This window comes from Nyctereutes procyonoides, unplaced genomic scaffold (genome assembly GCF_905146905.1).
Source record: "Nyctereutes procyonoides isolate TBG_1078 unplaced genomic scaffold, NYPRO_anot_genome, whole genome shotgun sequence".
NCBI classification, from domain to species: Eukaryota; Metazoa; Chordata; class Mammalia; order Carnivora; family Canidae; genus Nyctereutes; species Nyctereutes procyonoides.
Window position 1 is genome coordinate 39,566,822 of NW_026575140.1, and position 20,960 is coordinate 39,587,781.

General features: G+C 33.5%; 1 protein-coding gene and 1 non-coding gene across 2 annotated transcripts in view; both read left to right on the top strand.

The window, feature by feature from the left end:
- HOOK1 (hook microtubule tethering protein 1) overlaps positions 1-20,960 on the top strand; it is a 64,530-nt gene that overhangs the window by 26,084 nt on the left and 17,486 nt on the right. The window contains exons 6-14 of the mRNA XM_055306631.1: positions 419-486; positions 1,629-1,691; positions 3,799-3,882; positions 7,852-8,018; positions 13,911-14,051; positions 15,369-15,570; positions 16,157-16,267; positions 19,421-19,508; positions 19,603-19,663. Coding sequence (XP_055162606.1) covers positions 419-486; positions 1,629-1,691; positions 3,799-3,882; positions 7,852-8,018; positions 13,911-14,051; positions 15,369-15,570; positions 16,157-16,267; positions 19,421-19,508; positions 19,603-19,663 — 985 coding nt within the window. The remainder of the gene's footprint in view (positions 1-418; positions 487-1,628; positions 1,692-3,798; positions 3,883-7,851; positions 8,019-13,910; positions 14,052-15,368; positions 15,571-16,156; positions 16,268-19,420; positions 19,509-19,602; positions 19,664-20,960) is intronic.
- On the top strand, positions 2,390-2,515 carry LOC129497994 (U6atac minor spliceosomal RNA). The gene has a single exon (XR_008662039.1). It is a non-coding gene; the product is annotated as a U6atac minor spliceosomal RNA (small nuclear RNA).

Sequence of the window (20,960 nt, forward strand, 5' to 3'; positions counted from 1 at the left end):
TAAATAAAAATTAAAAAAAAATTCTAAAAAAAAGCCCTCCTGAAATGAGCTAAGTAGGTGATAAAATGTGACTTTTTAGGCTGGAGATTTTAGGAATTCATTTAATATATATGGATTCATCCTAGAATACTGAATATTTAACAACAGGGAAGAAATTGTCATAATTGTTTTAAGATTATAATTTCTTCTTTCTCTTCTAAGAAAATTAGAGGTTTTCTTCTTTAGAAAAAATAAAACATTTAAAATTATGAATATTTCAATTCTGCTTATCTAATATTAGTAGACATATCTTATGAAAAAATACTTACATAAAGAAGTATGTATGGTAAATGAACTTTTGTGCTGTTAATTGAATGGCTAAGGTACCATGGGTAAAGAGTAGATTTTTATCAGATCTTTTTTTTTTTTTTAAACACAGAACATATTCAAAATATAATGACACTAGAAGAATCTGTTCAACATGTGGTTATGACTGCTATTCAAGAGGTAAGTTTTTTTCATATATATATATATATATATATGAATATATATTTGTACGAACAGAAATCTGCTTGCTCTTTGCAGCAGATTGACTTATCTTAAGCTAGTGTATCTTTCCTTCTTTTCTTTCCCCAAAATATCTTAAAAAGACTTCAAATCCTAATTTTAGTACTTCTATATTTTAAAAGATAAATTAATATTGTCAGGATCCCTTAAATAGCTTCACCTAAGCAGGATAAACCACCTCTGACCAAATAAGAATTTTTATCTTTTTTTTTCTACCAATTAGGACAGTCTGTCTTGAAATTTTAAAGCATGTATGTAAATATATCTTATATTCATTTTCAGAATGTTAGTACTGTAAGCAAATATGGTGATAAGTTTGGGAGCCAGGTAGGCTGGGTTCAAGCCAGTCTAGTTGTGTAAATTCAACCAGAAGGATTCAGAATTCATGTGGTACACGTTGATTCTTAACATCAGACTTAAAGGCTAAGGTATGTGGAATGCAGAGGAGACCTGAGGGTAGGTAGAGTAGGGGATTAGTGAGGGCAAATTTAGTTTGGCAGGAGCATGATGTGGAGGGAGACCTTTCACAGGAAGTTAGCACTTTGTGTGCTCTAAGTTTGCATTGCTGGCTTGAATTTAGAGCCTCACAATACATAAATCTGCCTTTCAGATGCAAAAAAGTTATTTTTATAAGGATCCTTTCTTTCATGTAATTGTAACTCCTCCTTTTAAAATAACTTCTCAAATTAGGCTTTTGCCATATCACACATTTAAAGGTTGTATTTTAAGAGTGTTAATTTATTTTATGGAAGAATCTTTAATATTATTTATTATTTTGTTACCAGTTTTATATAGTAGTTCATCTTTTAGAATTTGGATTGTGAATTTTCAGCATACAAGTATTTTAAATATATCTTCAAGTCCACTTTGCTTCTGGTATCCTCACAGATCTAATGGTTAAACATTGTGTTATTTAGCTTAAGCCTCTAGTAAAGTTTTTATTTGAATAATATTCTAAGGATCATCAAAGTATGGCAAAGGAAAACTGAATATCAAGCATTTTACTGTCCTTTCAAGTAAACTTGTTTTTTACTTTGTAGCATCTCTTTATTGTACTTAACTTTACTTTTTTAATTTCTTAGTTGATGAGTAAAGAAATATTGAACTCTCCTACAAATGATACTGTTGGAGAATTAGAACAACAGGTGAGTATATCAGTATGTGGGGAAAATGTTGAAAACATTCATACAGTTCCTTGGCTAATTATAATTAGTATCATAAAGCTTACATAGGGGAACATATACAAGAATATTTTTCTCCATAAAATTTAGGTCGTGTATTCTGTAACATTTCAATTAAGTATTGTCATGCATTCCCTCATGAATGCAAATACTGTCAGTCTCCAGAATTTTTTATGCTCATGTTCAAAGAGTTGAGTGACATTGAACTTTCCTTCTGAAACTTATAATACATATGTGACTCATTCTAATGGTAGACAATATACAAATTCTGCTAATACCTAATTTATCTAATAAGATAATATAATTTTTGTCATGTTGAAGAAACAGCTCCAAGACCCTGTGCTCAAGACTCCTTTCCCTGGTTCTATTACATGACTATTTCACAGGGGGGAAAAGGAACTCTCCTCTGACATATAATCTGAACTAGATTCTAGGGGAAAGGGTATAGGGAGAGCCAAATGCATCTAGTACTTTTTCTGTTATATTTTTGAACATCTGTTTTTCATGAGTGTCACCAGTCATCTCATGAAATATTTCAAATTAAAACTTTTTTTCTATGAAATTTTATTTGAATTTAAACATACTATGTTTTTTTCTAAATTTTTTGAAATGAAGTTGAACAACATCCTCTAATACTCTGTTGTTTAAATATTTCATAAGGAAAGCTGTATCAAAGGGGAGGTTAGCACTCCCTTTGACAAAGATGGAGGAGGCCCTTGGGCCTGACAACACACAATACAGTTAAGAGGCATTGCCACCTACTTCATGGCATCTAACCATTGTGTTGTTGTTGTTGAATCATTATATTGTGTGTGTGTGTGTGTGTGTGTGTATATAAAACTGTTACTGATAGTTCAATTTTTAGAAAATGCAAATTGAATAAAAAAATTTTCATAAAGATTTACATAAAACTTTATTTCTGTGGGACTTTAGCCTTAAACATTAGACTGTGAATATTACTCACAGAAAAATAACAAATTGAGACATTTTTTAACAGATACATTTTTTAAAGTTTTCATTTAAATTCCAGTTAACATAATGTGTAATATTACCTTCAGGCCTACAATATGGTAATTCAACACTTCCATACATCACCTGGTGTTCATCACGACAAGTGTACACCTTAGTCCCCATCACCTATTTAACCCATCTTCCCACCTGTTTCCCTTCTGGTAACCATCAATTTTTTCTCCATGGTTAACCTATAAAATCCAACACCCAAAAAACAAATAATTCAATTTAAAAAATGGGCAAAAGACATGAATAGACATTTTTCAAAAGAAGACATGCAGATGGCCAACAGACACATGAGAAAATGTTCAACATCACTGATCATCAGGGAAATGGAAATCAAAACTACAATGAAAGCCTTTTTTACTGCTATATCCATGCAGTTGAGCACTTTTAGAGAAAAGTACAGCCATTCATTTGAATTGGCGTCATTATAAATACATGATTTCCATCCACAGTTAGGCCCTTCATCATTGTTCTGTACTAATCAACACCTTCTCCCATTACCCAAATGACAACTGTCTCACACAGCTATCCATTTGCATAAAGCCACTACCTTAAAATCTTCCCCCTCACTCTGAGTAGTCAGTCATTGTCTACTATGTGCCAGAGACACTGTGCTAAGTGCATCTCCTATCATATAATTTGCATGGTAACCCTAGAAAGTTTCAAATGAAGACCCAAAGAGAGTAAACTTATTAATAAATTTTAATAGCTATTTTTAAAAAAGATTTTATTTAATTTTTTGAGAGAGGGAACAAGTGAGAGAGCGAACATGAGTAGGGGTGGATGGGGAGATGGAGAGGCAGAGGGAGAAGCAGACTCCCTGCAGAGCAGGGAACCTGATACCAGCTCCATCCTGGAACTCCAGGATCATGACCTGAGCCAATGGCAGATGCTTAACTGACTGAGCCTCTCAGGCACCCTGACCATTTTTAATATCAGTGTATGTATATATATATACACACACATATATATATTTATATGTATGTACGTACATATATTTTTCAATTTGTGTCAAAACACACCTTACTAAGAATCAGGACATCTTGTGTTTCAGCTTAAAAGGGCCTTGGAAGAACTTCAAGAAGCACTAGCAGAAAAAGAAGAACTGAGGCAAAGATGCCAAGAACTGGATATGCAGGTGGGAAAAGAAATCAATCTGAGAAAAATTTAGTCTTGAAGTTTAGAAAGGTTTTATTGTAAATAATTCATAGGCAAAGTGTTTTAGAGGTTGGGTTTCATTTCTTAGAAGGCAAATTTAAAGTATTTGTTATAGGCTTGAATATTCAAGCATGAATTTCATAGTTATTTTTCTCTTGGAATTGAAAATTGCTAACACCTACTTCTTTGAGAAAATCCTTTTGATTGTAGAATTTCAAGTATTTAGATGAGCCCTTAGTTTCTTTTGTAAAAAGAAGAAACTAAAATAGCTACTGCATAGAGTGTGGATATTTAAGTGAGGTCATTTATGGAAGTATTTAGAAGTGATCGACCTGCCCCACTCTTCATAAATGAGAATACCAAGTTTGTTTTGCTAACATGTACATGTATCTGAACACATGTATATATATAATTCTTGAGTTCATATGCATTTACACATTAGCAAAATAAAGTTGGTATGAGAGACAATAGTTAATGGTTAGTGGGGTAGATTTTAAATCTGCCTAACCATATTCAGAACCTAGCCATGTTATTGGTTGTGTCCTCTCAGGCAAATTATTTAAATTCTTTATAGTTCAATTTTCTCTTTTGTTCTAGAAATGATGTGATAATAGTATGTATCTCCCAGAGTGATTATAAGGATTAAATGAGTTGATATACATTAAGCACTTAGAGCAGAACCCATCACACACAACCTTACCCCATCCTTCCTTGACAATTCACAAGGCTGAAGAGAGAAAACAGTCCCAACCATGACTTAGAAGGGAAGATGTACTAGGTCTTGCTACAGTGGAGAGGGTGTCCCAAAAAGTCTTCAACTACACTGGAAAATATAGGGTATCTTGACTGCTGATGAAGCATGAATTAGATGAAAAGAATGAAAGCATGACAAATGTGCAAACATTGCAGATTAAAGAGCATGCTCAAAGACTTGAGCTAAGCTTAGAAAATAACCTTTGCTTCATGTTGTATAACAATTTCATAAGTAAAATAGACTAGGTGGTAGGGCAATAAAATGAGGTTTAAAAGGAAATTGTAGCTATATAGAAACAAATCCATGAATAATACTTAACAGCAGGCTTTATCCTAGGTAAGCTACTGAACTTCAAGAATAAAGGAAAAACAAGTACTAGTCATTCAGGTAGAAAAGGCAAATCACCCACAAAGACAAAATCAGGTTCCCCTACAACTTGAATGCCAGAATATGGAAGAGAGGTTTCTGCAGAGTACCTAGGCAGGGAAGCAGCCTTATACCCAAACAAAGCGCTCAGATGCAGACCTCATGAGCCATTCTTTTTTTTTTTTTTTTTTTTTTTTTTAAGATTTTTATTTGTTTATTCGTGAGAGATACAGAGAGAGGAAGAGACATAGGCAGAGGGAGAAGCAGGCTCCCTGCAAGGAGCCTGTTGTGAGACTCCATCCTGGGACCGTGGGATCACGTCCTGAGCCAAAGGCAGGTGCTTAACCACTGAGCTACCCAGGCACCCCTCATGAGCCATTCTTAAAGAAACTATGTGTTGACACAGTTCAGCTAGCAAACATGTTTTAATCAAAGAATGCAAAAGTGGGAATTTTGTGGTGAAAGATCTGGTGAAGCTTGAATCCTTTCAAATACAGAACTGTGTTGGTTCTGTGCACATTATGGTTATAAACATTGGGACAAGCAAAATTCTGATCCAGGAAATCAGAAGGCAGGTCCAATAATGTGTACTTGAGAAAAAGAAAGAAAAATCTCCACATGATACTTTGATGTGAAGTTTTAGAAACTCTGATGTAGTCTTCTAGTTCTGTTCCAGTCAGGATTATTATGGGGCCTTCGGGCAAGTTCTGAAGTGTTTGCCAGTGTTTTTTATTTTTTAATTCTGCTTTTCCCAGCCATTATTCATTACACCTGGCAGCAGTAGGCAGCAATCCTTCACTTACTGCAGTAGCAGTGGCCAGTCTTGCTTATGGTATGTTAGAGAAAACATACTCCTGCCCACCATTGTACAAGATAAGTGTATATCTGAAACAGTGATTTTCAAACTCTAATGAGATAAAGGGGACTCCAGCTATAGAATTTCATGTTTCATTTTTTTTAATATGCAAATGATATACAAGTGTTAAGTTAAATCTGGTGATGTGAGAAAATGAGCCTTTTTTTTAGCTTTTTGAATTTTTCTATCTCTTAAATAACTCAGAGAAACAGAAACAGAGACAGAGAGACAGCAACAGAGGAGAGAGAAACAAAGAAATAGAGAACAAACCAGAGAGAGATAAATGCAGGTACATTATGATGCCTAGAACCACTCCTGGACATTCTAAGGCCTGGATAGGAGGGTGTGGTACAAGGAATTTGCATGTTTATTACCCCCTCCTTCAGTCTATGATTAAAGGTGGCTCTGAGGCCACACTGTAAAACATGGATAGGAACCAGGTTGGTTACACACTTGGGTGTTGAAAATTAAATTTGCCCTTGCTCCTCTACCCTCTTTGGAGGGTTCCTGTCCAGTTTTGGAAGACTGAGGGTATTGTTTCTCTTCCGTTGATCTTTTTGTGAGAGCCTCTCCCCTTCAGCCAAGATGAGATATTCTCTCCTTTGTGTCCCACCCCCACCTTATGGTATGCTTCCATGAAAGCACCTTGAATGTTTTCTGTTGTGTAATTATTTACATTTCTACCCCAAGGATACCGAGGGTTCAAACTCTCATTCTTTTTGTGTATCTCAATAATTTAGGATTGTTCATAACAGATATTAGTCACTAAACTGCTTGCATGGCAAGGATGGATGCATGCATTATATTTAGGAAAAGAAACTTCTTTCTCCTGTAGTCAGTCTGGGGACAGTTCTCAGCCTTTGTGTTGCTCATTTGAGGGACAGTGTTTGTAACCTTTAATTTCCTATTACTAGCTCACTGTGTCAGTATAGTTTCATTCACATAATTGGGTTGAATTAATTACAATCATTGAAAAAATTAATCTCTCAAACCTATGTAGTAATATGCTGAAAGTCATGAGAGGCCGAAGATTCGGGTTTTTCCAAATGAATCCTAATAAAAATTGGTCTTATATAAGGTTACAGCCTAGCTGTAAATTTTTAAACATATTTTTAAATGGAAAAGAAAAAGAATTGAGGGAGCAAATTATATTTGTTGCATAAATATGTAAATAAAATAATGTGTTAGGCACTGGTATTGATGTGCTTCTAAAATTACATGTTTTTATCAATTTTAAAATGTAAACGGGGTGCCTGGGTGTCTAAGTCAGTTAAGCGTGTGCCCGCAGCTCAGGTTATGATCCCAGGACCCTGGGACTGATCCCCACATCAGGCTCCCTGCTCAGTTGGAAGCCTGCATATCCCTCTCCCTCTGCTGTTCCCCCTGCTTGTGCTCTCTGGCATGCTCACGCTCTCTCTCTCTCTCTGTCAAATAAATAAATAAAATCTTTAAAAATATATATAAGCAAACAGCCTCAGTGTGCAAATGGATTCAGTTCAACTTTTTGTTACCGATTCATTAGCAAAATAATGGGCTTGTGCCTGAAGGCATATATGTAACTGATAATTTTCTGCTATGAGCCTAAAATAACTTTGTGCATATGTGTGTGTGTATTTTAGCTTACTAGGTAACAGCATCCTGATAGTAAATTTATAACTAAAAGGGGAACAAATTAATTTTTTGCAGTTTATTGATACATCAAATTTTAGAAACATTTTCTTCCCCAAACTAGGGCAAGCATAACATTTTGAAGATACTTAAATGTATTACTCTGTTTTCTCTATATTAATCAAATTATTTTGATTTCTTTTCTTTGACTTAAACAGCCTAGACCCAAAATTTCAGATTTGGAAGGATCCATAGGAATTATCTAGTCTGATTAACCAAGCTAATTTAATGGCTTAGTCACAATTATAGTGTGACCTCGGGACTTTTTTGCTATTGATACTTACATTTGTATATTTGTTTTTTAGGTGACTGCACTTCAAGATGAAAAGAATTCATTAGTTTCTGAGAATGAGATGATGAACGAAAAACTTGACCAGTTGGATGGATCTTTTGATGATCCAAATACAATGGTTGCAAAAAAGTATTTTCATGCGCAGTTACAACTAGAACAATTACAGGAAGAAAACTTCAGGTAGCATTTTTAATAAAAATCATTCCGTAGAATTCTGTTTAAGAGCTAGAAAATCCTTTCAACAACTAATTATTAAGCATTTTATCACATGTTGTAGCATCTTAGAGCTTTATAGCATGCTTAGGATACTGATTAAGCTCTGAAGATACCCAAATGGTATAAGTGGTTCTTGCCTCTACAGAGCTTAAAATCTAGCTAGGCAAGTGGGATATGTATATAAAAAAACAACAACAATGACAACAACAAAAAACAGTTTAAAATAACTTATGATAAGGGCCAAATGCGGGCAATGGGCAAGTCCTCTGGGAGTTTAAAGGAGTGATCACTGAGGCCCGGGGAGAGTGGAGCATTTCTTATGTACGAGAGGGAACCTGATAATAAGTGGAAAAAATGGACATGCTTAAGCATCTTAAGCATCTTAAGGTGCTTTCCACTTTAACTTTTATATTTCTTCTTAAAAAAAAAGGTGTTGTACATCTTACCTCTAATAAACATTGTCTCTTGTGTGCTTGCTGCTGAGCCTGGAACCATAAGGCACTCTAATTGTACTATATGTATTTTTTGTTCCTTTTTTTTTGTTATCAAATTTAAATGCAAAAAAACAGTTGCAACAATAGTGCAAATAATTCCTTTATACCTTTTACTCAGATTCCACAATTGTTTTGCAGTTTTTACCATTCACTTTAGTATACATATTCTTACGGATTCACATTTTTTTTTCTGAACCACTTGAAAGTAAGTTGGAGTCTTGTACCATTATCCCTACATACTTTGGCATGTATTTTCCTTAAAAAACCTACTGTCTTATAAACCACAGTATAGTGATTAAAATTCAGGGGTTTGTCATTGGTACAATATTGTTATCTAATCCACAGATCATATTCCATTAGTTGTCTCATTGTCCCTTATGGCTATTTTTTTCCTGATTCAGAATCCAATCCAGGATCATGCATTGCAGTTAGTAATGGATTCTTACTCAATTTTCTTTAAATCCATAGCTGCTATCATTTATTTAAAGGTGAAATTATCCCAGATTCGGCCACTGGGAAGCCTTTCAGCTGCCTCTGGTGTCCTTTCAATGTGTTGCTATCCTTCGAGCTCTTTCTTACTTTCTGGAACAACAAAATACTCATCTTGTCCTTTCCTGACTCTGCAGCAGCCATTTTTCCAAGGATCCCTCATTCCTTATATTTGACAATATTGTTTAGAAACAAAGATCTTGTGCTCCAGATGAGTTTTTCTGTCTTTGCTTCTGGACACCTTTGGTGTTGGAAATATACTTGCACATGGTCACACTTGCTGTGTTCACACACTTGTATATAAACATGTCTGCATTGGTTTTTATTCTCTCACTATAAGTTCAAATTGACATCTTTCATTTTAGTCCTCTGTGTTTTCAGGGTTCATTCTGATCTCCATTTCCACATTTTAAACTCTTTCTCCAATAATGAGAAACCTGTCTCCCATTTTCCTCTGTATATTTACTCATATACTCTGTCCCAAAACACACAAGGTAATTTAAGAATTGCTAACCTTACCTTTGTAATAAAGCAAACTATTAATAAGATTTCAGTATGTTTACAGTTCTTTTACAAGGTAATATTTACATATTGTAAGATGAATAAATAGTACAATTCGACATGTTTTAACATGCATACATTTGTGTAATTTCACACTTTAATCAATTACTGTTCATCTCAATCACTGAAGAAAGTTCCTTTATCTTTCTTCCCATTCAGTCCCTACCTCTCAGAGGCTAATTACTCTTCTGATTATTTTTCACTATACATGAATTTTCTCTGATTTAGAGTGTCATATAAATTGAATCATACAGTATAAACTCCTTGGTGACTGGCTTCCTTTGTTCAGCATGCTTGTGAGATTAATCTATGTTTTGAATGTATCTATGATTCATTATCTTTTATGACTGAGTAGTATTCAAATATTTGCAGTTATTCCACATTATAGCACACTTTTATTCATCAATTTTCCTTTAGATGATGGGCATTTGGGTTTCCATATTTTGGTTAATATGAGTAAAACGAGTCTGAATGTTGTAATATAAGACTTTTTGTTGATATATTTTTTTCTTATTTCTCATTGGTAAATATGTAGAGTGGTATTGCTGAGTTACGCAATAGCTCTGTGTTTAATCATAAAAGACACTGCCAAGTCATTTTCCAAAGTAGTCATAACATTTTATACTCCCATGAGCAGAGTTTGCTGCTCGTTGCTCTTGCCTGAGTAGCATAATTTGTTCTTATCCATCTTTTTAACTTTAAATATTTCAGGAAAAGTTTAGTAGCATCTCATTACTTAAATGGCATTTTCCTGATAACCAGTAATGTGATAAGCTCCTTTCCATGTGCTTGGTGCAATATATCTTACTTCATGAATTATCTCTTCACACTGTTGACTTGTTTTTAAATTGGATTATTTGTTCTTATCCATTAGTTGTGGGAATTTTGAAAATTTTGAATGCAAATTCTTTGTCAGATATGTGCATAGTAATATTTTACTCATCCTGTGGCTTGCCTTTTCATTTTTTAAATGGTGTCTCTCAGTGAATAGAGTTCTTTACTTAGATGAAGTCTATTTTATCAGTATTTTTAATATTAGTGTTTTTATGTACTGCCCAAGAAATCTTTGTCTACTACCATGCCGTGAAGATACTTTCTTCTATTCTCTTCTAGAACCTTCCTAGTGTTCTCTTTTACATGTAAGTCTATGGTCATTTTTATTTTATTTTTTTGTAATAGTGTAAGGTGTGGGAGTCAAGCTTTATTTTCCATATGGTTATCTAGTTGTTACAGTATCATCATTTGGAAAGATTTTAATTTTACTCCACATTGCTTTGTACCTTTGTGGAAAATGGTTTAACCATAAAATTTGGGTCATTTTCTTGATTAAGTTCTTTTCCCTTGATCACTTTGTCTTTTTACCTATATGGTATGGTCTTAGTTCTAGAGTAAGCTTAAAATCAGGTAGTGTAAGTATTCCAATTTTATTCTTTCTTTTCAAAATTTGTTTTGGCTGTTCCAAGTCTTCTGCATTATCACTTAAAATTGAGAGTCAGCAAGTCAGTTTCTGTTTAAAAACACCTTTTGTGATTATGATTTAGGTTGTATAAAATTGAAAAGTACATTGAAAATTTCTATCTATGAATATGGTGTCTTCATTTATTTAAGTCTTTAATTTCTCTCAGCAATGTTGTGTTGTTTCCACCAGAGAAGTCTTGTATGTGTTTTATTACCTTTATTCCCAAGTAGGTACTATTTACAAGTACAATTAAAATTATTCTGAAAAGTGGCTGCTGATATGTACAATTGATTTTTATATGTTGAAATTTGATCTTATATTTTGAATCTTTTATGTCTTGTAAAGTTTCTTAATTCACCTGTTGATTCTGGTAATATATGTAGAAAATCTAAGGCATCTACAATCATCTAATCTATTAATAGAGCTTTACATCTTCCTTTTATTATTTCTGCTCTCTATTTTTCTTGCATTGAGCAAGAGCAAACATCTTACTTTGTTCCAGGTCTTAAGGGGAAAACATTCAATTAAGTACCATCAAGTATGATGCTTGCTGTAAAATTTTTTTTAATGTGCTTTTTATCACTTTAGAGGAGTCCCCCTTTATTTCTGGTTTGCTAAAAGTTTTTATCATTAATTGGTATTGATTTTTGACAAGTGATTTTTCTACATCTTGAAATAACAGTGTGGTTTTTCTTTTCATTCTTTCATTATGATCGTTTAATTTTTGAATGTTGAACAATCTTCTATTTGAGGGTTAGACTAGTTTGGGTCATACCTATTATTCTGCATAAATATAACTGGATTCAATTTGCTAATATGTTGAAAGAATTTTTTTGATTGTCTTCATAATAGATATTGGTCTATAACTTTTTTCTCTTGTAATGTCTTTTTCAGGTTTTGTTGTCAGAGTTCTGCTAGTCTCATAAATAATTGGGAAGTATTCTCTCCTCCTCTATTTTCTGAAAGAGTTTATGTAAGAATGATATTGTTTCTTCCTTAAATGTTTGATAGAATGTATCAGTAAAACAATCTGGACCTAGGTTTTCTTTGTGAAACACAGGGCTTTTAATGACAAAATTTCGTTAATGGTCATAAGACTTCTCAGATTTTCTAGTTCATCTATGTCAGTTTGAAAAGTTGTGCTTTTCAAGTTGTGCTTATGTTTATTTCATTTAAGTTATTGAATTTATGGGCATAGAGTTGTTCATAATATTCTTTAATTGTCCTTTTAACAACTATAGGAGTGGTACTGATACTTTTTCATTCCTAATATTAGTAGTTTGTGTTTTTTCTTATTTTTCTTGATCATTCTTACTAGGGTTTCATCAATTTTATTAAACTCTTTAAGCACTTTATTGACTTTCCATATTATTAGTTTTAGATTGCTGTTCTTTCTTTTTTTTTTTTTTCCTTTTATTTGGGTTTAATTTGCTGTTCTTTTCCTAGACTCTTGAGGTTGAAACTTGGATGATTGATTTTAAGCCTTTCTTTATTTCTAATATAAGCCTTTAAAATTGTAAAATTTCCTCTAAGCACTGGTTTAGCTGTATCCCCAAGGATTGACTGGTTGTCTTTCTGTTGTTAATCAATCTGAAATATTTTCTAATTTTCTGTGTGATTTCTTTCTTGACTTGTGAATTATTTAGAAATGTGTTAATATCCAAGTGTTTAAGACTTTTCTAGACTTCTTATTGTAAGTTCTAATTTAAGTCTCTAGTGGTTAGAGAACATATTTCGTAAGATTTCAATCTTTTGATACTTGTTTTATTGCTTGGCATGTTTCATTGTGATGAGTGTTCCATATGCACTTGCAAAGACTGTGTATTCTGTAATTTTTGATGACAGACATGTTCTATACATGTCAAATCAAGTTGGTTAATAGTGTTGTTCAGAGCTCTTCTGTAGTTTTACTGATATTTTTGTTTATTTCTGCATTTATTGGAGACTGGTATTAAACCATGATTGTGGATTTTTGCCTTTGAATCTGTCAGTTTTTGCTTCATGTATTTTAGGCATATGCACATGTATGATATGGCTTTCTAATGAAATGACCCTTTTATAAAAATTATGAAATATTTGTGTCTTTAATAATACTCTTTTGTTTTAAAATTTATTTTGTTTGATGTTAACATAACCACCTCAATTCCTTTTGCTTACTGTTTGCAAGGTGTTTATAAATCTTTTTACTTTTAATCTACCTGTGCCTTTATATTTAAACTATCTCTTGTAATTAGCATATATTTAGCCTTGCTTTTTATGAAATCTGACAGGCTCTACCTTTTTAGTTGGTGTGTTTGTCTGTTTGTCTTTTATGTAATTTTTGTTATGGTTGTATTTAGGTCTGTCAGTATGCTGTTTTTCACTTGTCATATCTGTTCTTTTGTTCCCTTTTCTGCATTCCTTTGGGTAAATCAAATAATTTTTTAAATATTTAATTTCATCCACTGTATTCTATTTACTATTTGTTGTTACTATAGTGTTTGAAATACTTATCCTTAATTTATCATAGCCTATGTAGAGTTAATATTTTACCACTTTGCATGTGATGTATATTTTTTAGAAATTTTAATAAATAGCTACATGTTATCTCTTCATCTTTTGAGATTAAAACCCTTATTAGAACTAGAGATAATCAAGTACAGTGTTTCAGAAGTGAAAATGAAAATTCAGAACATTAAGTTTATTCTCAGCCAATTTCAAATCCAGGAGCTGAAAGTGTCATATTCCTTTAGTCTTTCTTTTGAGTGTGGAATTTAAAAAAAGATAATTTAAGTATGTTTTACCAAGCATTCATCTCAGTAAGAAAATAAATGATAGAAATTACATTATAAATACTTGTTTTCTATATGCAAGGCTTGAAGCTGCAAAAGATGATTACCGTGTTCACTGCGAAGAACTTGAAAAGCAACTAATTGAATTTCAGCATAGGAATGATGAACTGACTAGTCTTGCTGAAGAAACAAGAGCCCTGAAAGATGAAATAGACGTTCTTAGGTATGGCATATCTAAATATAATTATGTCACTTCTGAGTTATTCCTTAGTCATTTTGGTATTCCATATTCTAATCAGGGATTCTTAGTTATTCCTATCAAGTACTGATCAGTTTTTATCTAGGTTCCTAGTCTTTACTTATTTTATGCTTATTCATAGGAATTGCTACTTAAGGATAATATTCAATTCTTGTGAGCACAATTTTTTTTTTTAAAGAGAAGAAGGATGGGGGAGGGAAGGGGCAGAGGGAGAGAGAGAATTCCAGGCAGATTCCACTCTCAGTGCAGAGCCCAGTGTGGGGTCCAATCCTGCAACCCTGAGATCATGACCTGAGCTGAAATCAAGAGTCAGATGTTCAACCAACTGAGCCACTGAATTGCCCCATGTTAACACAAGTTCATATTAGAATTCATAAACTCAAAGTGATATCTTTTTCTTAAAACTGTGTAAACTGAATTACTTTTAGATACATTTAGCTTGACCTCTTTGTACTCAAGAGTATATCTTGTGAACTTTTTACATAAGGGAAAGCATTCTACAATCCACACTTTGGCATTTGATATAAAATAGGTATAGGTAAAGTACCTTAATACTTATTTCAGGATTATCCCAATGTTTTCTAATTGTCTTTGACAATATATAAAATTTGTATTTGGCTTTTGCCTTTGAAATATTAAGCAAACAGACTATTAATGTGCTATTTATATTTTCTGTTAAATTTTCTCAATTAACCATTTTTATTGCAGTTTTTATGTCCATTTGAAACAATCTTTATACCCATTCATTCGAACCTTATGTGTTAGAAAGTGATTTGGTTTATGTATTTACTTTTGCTCTAGCCCAGTTTGTCAGGTTAGCCCAACTAAAAAGGACAGTGCTTTGTCAGACAAATTATAAGTTTGACAAGTCAACTTTCTAAGTATATCAGATACTTGGAATAAAACCATTCTGAATGTTATACACAAGGCAGAACTGGCCTATAAGCTACAGAGAAGCTTAGGTTTGTTCAGTTGCATTTGCAAAACCATTCTTTTTGTACATTGTGCTGTATGAAATGGTTTGATAATTAGTGTGTCACATTTAAGGCATTTTTATTTTGATGCCTTTACAACAAAAAGGCTCAGTGGTGGATTTGAGTCTTTTTCCAAAGTTCCCACAAAGTTTATTTCTTTTGTCTCTCTCATTTTCTTCCTTCCTTTTGTTTTGTTTGTTTGTTTGGGCCAATTGATCACTTATCTGGCTAATTTTACAGCCAGTATAAAATTGTTATATGCATTTACTAGTTCTTACCCAGTAATGTGCAGTTTGTATTGTCATAGGGCTACCTCTGATAAAGCAAATAAACTAGAGTCAACAGTTGAAATATATCGTCAGAAGCTACAAGATCTGAATGACCTTCGCAAGCAAGTGAAAACTTTACAAGAAACAAACATGATGTATATGCATAATACAGTCAGCTTAGAAGAAGAATTAAAGAAGGCAAATGCAGCCCGTACGCAGTTAGAAACATACAAGAGGCAGGTAAGAAAATATCTTAATTTTTTAAATTAAAATCAAAAGAGCTCAATTTCTTTTGATTCCTTTTGATACTCTAAGAATGATAGAGATGAGAAGAAGCATTGCCTTATAGTTGGCTGTGAACTTATGATAGATTTCTTCTACCTATAATTTTAATTCTGGGGTTGATAATTGAATTTGAGTATCTAGGTCTTTTCCCTTTTTATTATCTTCTGCGTTTATATATATATTTTTGGGTATTTTATTGTTTGTTAGCATTTCTAGTAACCAATAATAATTGCCTAGAGAATGGAGGTATAACTGATAATACCATTTTGCTATTTATCAAGCAACCGAGAGAAACAGTAAAGTGTAAGATTTTTGTTTTTTGGGGTTTTTTTACTAAATTATTATTTGGGTATTTTAAAATTGATGTTAACTTCTATATACATGCTATTTCCACAACTATTTAGGATTACTAGATTATATTATTACTATAAATTTTATTTCCAATCAATTTTTCATTTATTAAAAATTTTTTTTTCATTTATTGAATTACAAAAAAACAATGTTATATGGTCTTACTATCTACTTTTGTTTCTGACCAAAGGTTCAAGATCTTCACAATAAACTTTCCTCTGAATCCAAAAGGGCAGATACACTAGCGTTTGAAATGAAGCGGCTTGAAGAAAAACATGAAGCTTTACTTAAGGAAAAAGAGGTACACATAAATATAGTTGATGAGTAATACGTCTGTCTTCTCTTTTTGTGTTTAATATTGTCCTTGCTCTTCTGAGAATGGAAGTCATGTCAATCAGATCTTCTGTCTTTCTCCAAATTAAAGTGTTGGTGTAAGAAAAGTAGTAGAAATTCCCTTTGCAGTGTTGTTAATTTCCTTCACAAGGGAAGGTGAAGTCACAGGGGCAAGGCTACATGTCTCAGTGTGCATTTTTCCATTCTAGACCATTGGCTCCTTGACAGTAAGGGCCATAGATGTTATTTTTTAATGCATTTATTGAGTTATAATGTATATACCATAAATTTTGCCCACTTGAATGTATAATTCAGTAGGTGTTAGTACATTCACAGTTGTGCAGTCATCACTAGTCAAATTTTAGAGCAGGGCCATCACCCCATTAGTTTGCCTACTGGCATATGCTGTGCATTCTGGTTCCTCTCCCCTCAGCCTTCACAACCCTTATTCTACTTTCCATCTACAGATTTGCCCGGTCTATCCAGAATATGTCATCATACACTTTGTGGGTTTTGTGACTGGATTCCTTCATGTAGCTTAGTGCTTTCAAAGTTCATGCATGTTGTAGCATGAATCAGTGCTTCATTTGTTTTAATGCTAAATAATACTCCATGCTATGGATATATACCACATTTTATTTATCCATCCATCATTTTATGGACATTTAGGCTATTAAATAATGTGGCTATGAACATTTATGTACAAGTTTTTATGTAGACATATGTTCTCATTTCTTGAGTACATATGTAGATATGGTACTGCTGGGTCATCTGGTAACTATGGTCAACCTTTTAAGGAGCTACCAGGCTATTTTCTAAAGTAGGTGAACCATTTTTCATTCTCAGCAATTTGTAAGGGTTTCCAGTTTCTCCATATCCTTGCCAACACTTACCAGACTTTTAATTTTAGCTATCCCTAGTGAGTATAAAGTGGTATTATTGTGGTTTTGATTTGTATTTCCCTAATGACTAATGAAGTTGAGCATCTTTTCATGTGCTTATTGGCCGTTTGTATGTCTTCCTTGGGGAAATAACAGTTCAAATCCCATACTCATGTTTTATTTAGGTTATTTGCATTTTTATTGAGTTGTAAGAGTTATTTATAGATTCTGGATATAAATTCCTTCTCAAATATATGATTTGCAAATATGTTCTTTTTTTTTAAAGATTTATTTATTTACTTATTCATGATAGACAGAGAGAGAGAGAGAGAGAGAGAGAAAGAGAGAGAAGCAGGGACACAGGCAGAGGAAGAAGCAGGCTCCATGCCGGGAGCCTGTTGTGGGACTCGATCCCGGGTCTCCAGGATTACGCCCTGGGCCAAAGGCAGGCACTGAACCGCTGAGCCACCCAGGGATCCCCGATGTTCTTTTATTCTGTGGATTCTTCCCACTTTTTTATGGTGCTATTTGTAGCAAAATAGTTTCTTATATGATGAAACCAGAGTTAACCTATTTTTTTCTTTTGTTGTTTATGCTTTTTTTGGCAGTATTTCAATGAAATCACTGAGTAGTGTGAGGTTATAAAGATTTATGCTTATATTTTCTTTTAATTTTATAGTTTTAGCTCTTAGTCTGTGACAAACTTTGAATTAATTTTTATATATGGTATAAAGGAGGGATCTAATTTCATTCTTTTGTGTGTGAATATTCAGTTGTCCCAGCACTGTTTGTTGGCAAGATTATTCTTTCCTATTGTCTTGATACCATTGTTGAATTGACCATGACATACTCATAAAAGTAAAACAGAAAGAGTAAACCCAAATAACCACTAACTTTACCTGTCCTTACTCAGAACACCTTTGCAAGGGTTTATGTATTCACATTTCCATTTGATGCTGTGGATACTAAAGCCAAAGAGTCAGCTCACCATAGGTGATGTAAGTGAAATATATAATAGTGAAACTGATATTCAAGCCATGATCTATTTGCCTCCAAAGTCCATGCTTTTTTTTTTTTAATTACTCTATGGTTAAAAAAAAATTACTGTTGCATATTTGTACTCCACTGTATAATTACATCAGTTTGTTTCAAAGATTAATTATCTAATGGGGAAATCACAAAATTTATATTGTCAGAGGAAGACATGGACATGGCCAACAAGCACATGAGGAAATGCTCCGCATCACTGGCCATCAGGGAAATACAAATCAAAACCACAATAAGATACCACCTCATACCAGTGAGAATGGGGAAAATGAACAAGACAGGAAACAACAAATGTTGGAGAGGATGTGGAGAAAGGGGAACCCTCTTGCACTGTTGGTGGGAATGTGAACTGGTACAGCCACTGTGGAAAACTAGAGAATGTTTTCATTCTGTGGAGGTTCCTCAAAGAGTTGTGTGGAGGTTCCTCAAAGAGTTGAAAATAGATCTGCCCTACTACCCAGCAATTGCACTGCTGGGGATTTACCCCAAAGATACAGATGCAGTGAAACACCAAGACACCTGCACCCCGATGTTTCTAGCAGCAATGTCCACAATAGCCAAACTGTGGAAGGAGCCTCAGTGTCCATAGAAAGATGAATGAATAAAGAAGATGTGGTATATGTATACAATAGAATATTACTCAGCCATTAGAAATGACAAATACCCACTAATTGCTTCAACGTGGAGGGACTGGAGGGTATTATGCTGAGTGAAGTAAATCAATCAGAAAAGGACAAACATTATATGGTCTCATTCATTTAGGGAATATAAAAATTAGTGAAAGGGAATAAAGGGAAAGGAGAGAATGAGTGAAAATATCAGTGAGGGTTACAAAACCTGAGAGACACCTAACTCTGGGAAATGAACAAGGGGTAGTGGAAGGGGAAGTGGGCGGGGGGTTGGGGTGACTGAGTGATGGGCACTGAGGGGGGCACTTGGTGGGATGAGCGCACTGGGTGTTATGCTATATGTTGGCAAATTGAACTCCAATAAAAAATTTTTTTTAAATTTGTGTTGTCTAAACATTTATGTGATTTACGTAAGAGAAATTATCTCTTAGCATTAAAACTAAAACATTGTCACATAATTAGCTAAGCAATAATTATGAAATTAAGATAAATTATTATAAGCATAAAGTACATTTCTGGTAGGCAGAATTAAATATTTTGCTTATATAAACAATTCTTTTTTAGAGGCTAATAGAACAGCGTGATACTCTGAAAGAAACAAATGAAGAGCTTCGGTGTTCACAAGTACAACAAGATCACCTAAACCAAACAGGTGAATTTTATTGGATTTAGAAGGGTTTTTTTTTTTTTTTAAGGGTTTTTTTTTAATGGTAGAAATTTTGAAATGGTAATCTTTTGTTGTTTAGATGCATCTGCTACAAAAAGTTATGAGAATCTTGCTGCTGAGATTATGCCAGTGGAATATAGGTAATTTTTTTATTAATTGAAAATCTATACTTAATGGTAGAAATGTCTTTTTAAAAACATTATTAGCCTTTAGAGGGTCCCATTTTATGAGTCATGGAGCTCAGAATTACTTTGTCTCATCTGCTTGAACTTCTTAGATTGATACTGCTACTACCACAGTTTTAGACTTTATTCAAAGGTAAAATTTTACCAACTAGCTGAATGAACTATTCTGGTTTTTATAATACGACTTTTATTGTGTTGAACTTCTTTTCCTACCCATAAACTCAATGGAAAACCTTTTTCATACCTGGCAGTCAAATCCACATGGGTGAAACAAATAGGAAAGGAGCTGTCAATAATAGCAGGAGGAAAAAAAAAAAAGGGATCCCTGGGTAGTGCAGTGGTTTGGCGCCTGCCTTTGGCCCAGGGCGCGATCCTGGAGACCTGGGATCGAATCCCACGTCGGGCTCCCGGTGCATGGAGCCTGCTTCTCCCTCTGCCTGTGTCTCTGCCTCTCTCTCTCTCTCTCTGTGGCTATCATAAATAAATAAAAAATAAATAAAAAAAATAGCAGGAGGATTCAGCAGAAGTTAAATAAAATACAAATTTTAGAGGTTCCTCTTAACCAGCTTTTATCCTAGTGTTTTGCTGCTATGTTTACTTCTAGATATTTGACTAATCTAGCAATTGTTTATGGTTTTCCTTTCCTTTTTGTGGTAACAGTTTTATTTATTACTTCATACTCTTTATTTATATAGATTTATTGAGATACAATTCATTCATTTAAACCATATGGTTCAGGGGTGTTTACTGTAGTCATAGCGTTGTGCAGCCATCTAATTTGAGAACATTTCATTCCCCTAAAAACATCCTATACTTTTTAGCAGTCATTCTTGGGTCCTGCTTCCCCTCCAGCTCTAGCACCAAGCCACTGAGAATCAACTCTGTCTCATATAATAGGCCACCTTTTGTGATTGACATCTTTCACTCAGCATATAGTTTGCAAATATATAAATTTTCATTTTGTTCAATTTTTTGTTATTAAGACAGAGCTCTTTACATACTGGACTGGAAAGCAACTTTTTAGTTATTAATATCCAGTGATATTAATGTCATCTTAAAAATAGCCATATGAGAAAAGCTATATGAGCCTGTATTTTAAAGTCATGATGCAGCCATTCAGAAGAACATAAATTGAGATTAATTGAAATTAACCTTTTAAGAAATTGCATTTAGGGAGGCAGCAGGTAGGAGAACATTACTTTTTTTATTTATTTATAAGATTATTTTTAAAAGATCTTATTTATTTATTTAT